Raw genomic sequence first — 6,773 nt, 5'->3', positions numbered from 1 at the left:
ATGTGAGAAGAGGATTTCTAGCCATGCTCCTTAAGCAGTTCTGTATTTGAACTCTGCTTATGAAAATAGTTTATCATTAAAATAGCCTGGAAGCCTGAGGTCAGAAGGAGTTTGTATAACAAGTTCTGGCATCAGACCCGGCTTCGTATCTGAGCCCTGTTACTGATTAGCTATGTGACTGTGGGCAAGTTGCTTTACATCTCTGAGTCTCAGGTCCTCTAGGTCCCAGCAGCCTTGGGATGGGAGAAGCTAAGACCCTCTCTACCTGGCCTCCACTTCTCCCTGGAGTCTGTACAGGAGGCATGATCACTGAGAACCGTTTGTCTGTTTGCTTTGTAGGCACTGTCCCTGAATATTCTGGAATCTTCTCACCTGCACCATGAACGTCTCTCACTTCCTGGCCTTGCTGCTCCCAGGATCCCCACAGGGTCAAAACAGAAACAGGTCCAGGGGCATTCCGTACAACTTCTCTGACCACTGCCAGGATTCTGTAGACCCCATTGTCTTTATTGTCGCCTCCTACAGCATCGAGACTGTTGTGGGGGTCCTGGGCAACCTCTGCCTGATATGTGTGACTGTTCGGCAGAAGGAGAAGACCAATGTGACCAACCTGCTCATCGCCAACCTGGCTTTCTCTGACTTCCTCATGTGCCTCATCTGCCAGCCACTCACGGCCATATACACAATTATGGACTACTGGGTCTTTGGGGAGGCCCTTTGCAAGATGTCGGCTTTCATCCAGTGTATGTCGGTGACAGTCTCCATCCTTTCGCTTGTCCTTGTGGCCCTGGAGAGGCATCAGCTCATCATTAACCCAACAGGTTGGAAGCCCAGTGTCTCCCAGGCCTACCTGGGGATTGTGGTCATCTGGCTTATTGCCTGCCTCCTCTCCCTGCCCTTCTTGGTCAACAGTGTCCTAGAGAATGTCTTTCACAAGAACCACTCCAAGGCTGTGGAGTTTCTGGTAGATAAAGTGGTCTGTACAGAGTCCTGGCCACTATCCCACCACCGCATTGTCTACACCACCTCCCTGCTGCTCTTCCAGTACTGCATGCCCCTGGCCTTCATCTTGGTCTGCTACGTCCGTATCTACCGGCACCTGCGGAAGCGGAAGCGGGTGTTCCGCAAGGGCACCTACAGCTCTCGGGCTTGGCAGATGAAGCGGATCAATGGGATCCTCGTGGCGATGGTGGTTGCCTTTGCTGTGCTCTGGCTGCCCCTGCATGTGTTCAACAGCCTAGAGGACTGGTACCATGAGGCCATCCCCATCTGTTATGGCAACCTCATCTTCTTGGTGTGCCATCTGCTTGCCATGGCCTCTACCTGTGTCAACCCTTTCATTTATGGCTTTCTCAACACCAACTTCAAGAAGGAGGTCAAGGCCCTGGTGCTGTCATGTCAGCAGAGTGCGCCTGTGGAAGAGTCTGAGCATCTGCCCCTGTCCACAGTGCACACGGAAGTCTCAAAAGGGTCTCTGAGGCTCAGTGGCAGGTCCAACCCCATTTAGCCAGGTTTAGGACTTCTCTCTGCCATGGTCATTGCCAAGCTCCTTCACTTAGCCAAGTGGGCCAATTGCATCTTTCCTGGCATCATTACCGGCATTCTGGTGGATGCCATTCTTACTGGCTTTCTGGAGCCCAGAGAGGCTGGCAAGAACCCATTTTTGCCGCCATTTGCATTGTGAAGACTGACTTTCAGATGGTTCAGCCACTTGTTCCTGGGGGAATTCTGAGCATGGATTCTGCAGGTCACGGTATGCCTTGCAGCCTGAGCAGATGCCAGTGCCAGAGATGGTCTGCTTGCTGCAGATGCTCAGCCTGGGAGCCCAAGGGTTTCACCTCCACCAGGGAGACTGGGAGGTCACTGTGGACTCAGGGAAGGAGTAGAGGGGGTCAAATCTCTGGACCTTGGCCAGCCCTTCAGTTCTTGGAGAGGTGATGTTTGTGGACAGGCTTTGTAAGTGATAGAGAGGTCTATGAAGGTAAGTTATCACATCCAGTTGCAGAGAATGGATCCTGGTAACCTTGGGTCCTCCAGTTCCTCTGCAGGAGGAAAGTCAGCCCTGAGCAACAGGAGTCCCAGTATTCACATCCTGCTCCATCTTCCTCTTTCACGGCCTCTGCCACTTCATGTGGAAATAAGCCTGCAAGTATCTCCCCTTGATATGCACCTTGAGGGGGACATCTGCATTGTCATAGAGCTTGTCCTCCATGCCTAGGACAGGACCTGTGCAGGGAGAGGGCTCCAGCAAGGTTTGCCATGGCAGGCTGATGATCAACATGCCCTTGCTGAGTGCTCGGCTGAGCATAGGTGCCCAGTGCCATGGTCCAGCATGGGAAGGGCTCAGGTTGCTGCTGCCACACTCTCTTACCTTACCTTCCTAGCCTTTAGGGCCTCTCCTGACAAGGCAGCAGGCCAGGGACTCTGTGACCCTCCCCCGTGCTGACCTACTGACGAGGCTGACGGCACTCAAGGTTGTGACTCCAGCCTCCATTCCGCACTCTGACCACTAAGCTGACTTGCTCTAGGTGATTTACACCGTTGTTCCAAAGCCTCCCCAGGCCTTCAGTAGGGGCAGGGACAGGGTTTCTTGAGTTTGGCTTAATGGGTACTGGCTGAAAGGAGTAAGGGTCCTCCTTTCCCCAGCCCACCAGGGAAAATGGAGAAACAGCTACAATGAATGTGAATATCTCACTCATGGAGGTCTTGCCCCAGTTTTCTGGCTGCTGAGCCAGATCCAGGGCTTTATGGATTAGACAGGTGTGTGGACCAGACAGGTCAAGGTTGCCTCCAGGCCACTTTTAATGGGATGCCCAGGTCTGGTTCTGCCTGTTCAGTCCCACCTACCTTCTGGCAGAGTGGGCAGTGGCTAGACCCACCATGGCCTCCATGGGTGGGGTTTTCAGGTGCCCAGAGCCCTCAAGGAGTCTCACTGGGAGGCTGCTAGGCCCGCTGTTGTCAGGACATCTGGCAGGGGCCAGTCAGCAGAAGATGGAACAGTCATGTCTGACTGTCTCTCTGACCTGGCCCCTGACCGAGAACTTGTGCAACCAACACTCAAGACACGTGATCTTTGAGCCACCAGCTCCCTTCCTGGAGCTGTTTATTTCTTCCCAGCTTTTGGTTACATCTCTCTTTCTGTTCCTTTGTTGGCTTTTGTGCTGGCTTTTGGGATAGATTTTGAGCCACTGTATTGGGCACAGCTTGTGCTTGTCCTCTGGTGCCATCTGCTGCTGGCTGCTCCAGGTAACCACCTGCCAGCAAAGCCCAGACCCTGGGGCCCATCCCAGGAAGATGTCACTGACCAAGCTCCCCAAAGAATGTGGAGGCCTCAGAGACCCCCAGAGGGCATGCAATTGCCTGGAGTTTATACCTCATCACTCAAGTCAGTGGTGCCAAGATGCTTGGGGACAAGGATGCTTTAGGGTGTTCACATGCTTGAGGACAGGGGGACTGGGCTGGGCATCTGGCAAAGGTGCTTGGCATTAGGAATTGGGGTAGTGGGTGAAAGCTTTGTTGAGCATCTTCTGTACTCTGGTCACATTGCTTGGGTTGACACAACTTACCTGGATGGCTGTCTCCTGCTCCCAGTTCCTAATGACCCTTGGAGTTAATCTGGTTCTCTAGTACCCTGGGACCTTGCTGCTCAAAGTATGCTCAGAAGACCAACAGCTTCAGCATCACTTGGAACTTGTTAGATATGTGGAGTCCCTATTCTCACCCAAGACCTACTGAATCAGAATCTGCATTTGATCAAAACCCCTATGTTAATGGTGTGCATGTTCAAGTTGGAGAAGCTCTGCTCTAGGAAACAGAGTGCCTGGAGCCTGGAACCATGTGGTGAGCACCTATGGACACCCACTCTGGGATATTGAATAGAGCTCTAGGAATCCTAGTTCTGGAAATAAGGCTTTAAAATGGTATTGCTGAAAAGGCGGGTTATTCCATTGTAATTATTTGTCTCTTCTCTGTCTGCACTTGGACATATTTCTTGTGAGACCTGTTCATTCCTCAAATAAATATTTGCCAAATGAACAGTTTGTGCAGTTGCATTCTCAGTGACTGTGCCCCTCTGTGTTCTGCTTTGTTTCCCTCCAAACTGTATCGTTCTCCATGTTGCTATATGTCATTTTTGACAGCTGATTAAGGATTTAGAAGACATGTGAGTCTTCTGGTACTTCCGAATGATATCTCTCTTTAGGTCCTGGAAGGACCTCTCTCTGTCCCTGCTAATGGCCATGGCCCTGATTGTAGTGGGGGAAGCCTTTCTTCAGAGGAGCATCAGGGCTGGAATTGGAGACTCATACTCATGAAGACCACCAGGGGACCCTTAGAGGGCGCAAAAGATTATTGAACCCTGGTGGTGGGAACATAGATCCTGCCTCACTCTAGCACTTCCTTTTCCCAGGAATGACATTGGCTTATTTTTTCCCATTATAAAAGAGTGAATCATATAAATTCCTGAGAATGTGCAAAATATACAACAAAATGAAAAAGGAGATCACGTGATGCCACCTAAAGGTACTCATTGCTTACATTTCGGGGAGTCATTTCTTCAGTTTTCATGTACAGTGTGTTAGTTTTTTTATTTTTTTTATTTTTATTAAAAAAATTTTTTTTATTTATTTCTAGGAGAGAGAGAGAGAGAGACAGCGTGAGCAGGGGAGGGTCAGAGAGAGAGGGAGACACAGACTCTGAAACAGGCTCCAGGCTCTGAGCTGGCAGTCAGCACAGAGCCCGACGCGGGGCTCGAACCCACGAACCTCGAGATCATGACCTAAGCGAAAGTCGGACGCTTAACCGACTAAGCCACCCAGGCGCCCCGTGTTAGTTTTTTTTTTAAAAATGTGGTGGATATCATACTGTAAGCCTATGCGTATTTATACATAAAAATATTTTTATAATCTTTTTATGTTTAACATTATAAGAAGTTTTTAAAATATAATTTATTGTCAAATTGGCTTACAAACAAACCCAGTGCTCACCCCAACAATGCCCTCCTCAATGCGCATCACCTATTTTCCCCTCTCCCCCACCCCCTCATCCACCCTTAGTTTGTTCTCTGTATTTAAGAGTCTCTTACGGTTTGCCTCCCTCCCTCTCTGTTTGTTAACTATTTTTTCCCGTTCCCTTCCCGCATAGACTTCTGTTAAGTTTAAGAAGTTTTATTCATTCATTCAACAGATATGTCACACACATGGTAGGTGCTGGAGATACAGTGGTAAATATAATAGACATTGTCCTTACTCTTATGGAGTTTGTAGTCCAATGATTAGGTCCATCCTGCATCCTTAATTGTTATCTGTTGTGGCATATTTAGATGTTTTCAGACCTATTGGTTATAGTTCTATGATGAACTTCTATGCAGAGAACTTTTTCTGTATTTGGAATTATTTCCTTAAGAGAGATTTCCAGAAGTGGAATTAGTGGGCCAAAGGGCATGGACATTTTTCAAGGCTCATGATGTGTACTGCTAATCTGATTTTCAAAGAGTCTGGAATGGTTTGTGCTCTGTGACTAGTGCCTGCTTTTTCTGTACCCCAGCCACTGTTGAGAGGTTACTATTAATGAGCAGATCTCCATTGTTCACCTGATCCTGTCCCCGCTCACCTCCTGAACATGACTCCAGCATCCTGCATTTTCTGGGCTCTCCTTTACATAGGACTCCTCCAAAGACTTGTCTAACCTTGAGGTCTCTGCTTCTTCTCCTTCCATGCTCTTTTGTACTCACATTTACATCCAAATAGCTCTTGCCAAGGTCACCAGTGACCCCCATGTGCCAGATCCCATGGTCAGTTCTCGGTTTTGTCTTTTGTGACCAATCAATAGCATTTGGCAATTGGTCAATCCCTTCCCCTTGAGTCTCTTTCTGTGTGTGGCTTTTTCAGGACACTGCACTCATGGTTCTGCCCTGCCTCGCTGGGCCCTCCTTCTCAGGCTCCTTCCTGGGCTCTGGTCTTCCTGCCCTCAGAGTATTGGTGCGTCCCCCAGGAGACATGGAGGCCCACCTTTGATTCCCTGGGCAGGCTCACCCAGTGTTCTGGCTTTCAACACCAGTGAATGTTTACATGTCTAATGTTCCTAAATGTGAATCTCCAGTCTGGACTTCTCTCTGCTCTTGGACTTGTATATGCAGCTACTGCCTTGTGTTTACCAGACCAAACGTGACACGTTCAAAAGCAGACTTCTGATTTACTGCCTTGCCTCTTCTCCCTCAGTCCCCTCCCTCCTTCCCTTTCATTAAATGGCAGCTCTCTCATTTTATTTGCTTGGGTCACTGTCCTGGGATCAACCTTCTATTCACAGCCCATCCAATCCACCAGTGAGTTCTGTAAGCTCTGCCTTCAAAATGTACTCAGAATAATCACTTCTCACCTCTGCTGGCTCTGCCACCTGGTCCAAGCCATCACCACCTCTACCATGAGGACTGTGGTGGCCTTCTGTCTGCTCTCGCTTAGGCAGAGCAATGCTTTGAAGTCTAAGTCAAAACCGTTCCCTGGCTTTCTCTCACTCTCAGAGCCAAATTCACAGTCCATGGCCTGCCTAAACTGGCCATCTGCTTGTCTCTGACCTCGCTTGTTATAGCTCTTCCCCTCTCCCCCTCCCTTCAGCAGTGCTGGCCTCTCTGCTGATCCTGAACCCTCTAAAATTGCTCCTACCTCAGTCCTTTGTACTTCCTACTCTTGCTACTGCCCTCTGATATCAACATTTTCACTCCCTTGGTCCCTTCACCTTAAGTGAACCTTTATCAGAAGATTGCTTCCTCCACCATG

At 49.3% G+C, this 6,773-nt stretch overlaps 1 protein-coding gene across 1 annotated transcript; it reads left to right on the top strand.

Moving 5' to 3' along the window:
- The first annotated feature begins 379 nt into the window (after positions 1-379).
- On the top strand, positions 380-1,507 carry LOC120232758 (neuropeptide Y receptor type 4-2). The gene has a single exon (XM_039233655.1). It carries the CDS (start codon positions 380-382, stop codon positions 1,505-1,507), a length of 1,128 nt encoding a protein of 375 aa, XP_039089586.1.
- The last annotated feature ends 5,266 nt before the right edge of the window (positions 1,508-6,773 follow it).

The sequence above is a fragment of the Hyaena hyaena genome, unplaced genomic scaffold, assembly GCF_003009895.1.
Source record: "Hyaena hyaena isolate Hyena2069 unplaced genomic scaffold, ASM300989v1 scaffold_78, whole genome shotgun sequence".
Classification (NCBI taxonomy): domain Eukaryota; kingdom Metazoa; phylum Chordata; class Mammalia; order Carnivora; family Hyaenidae; genus Hyaena; species Hyaena hyaena.
This window is presented reverse-complemented; position numbering and strand designations above follow the sequence as displayed.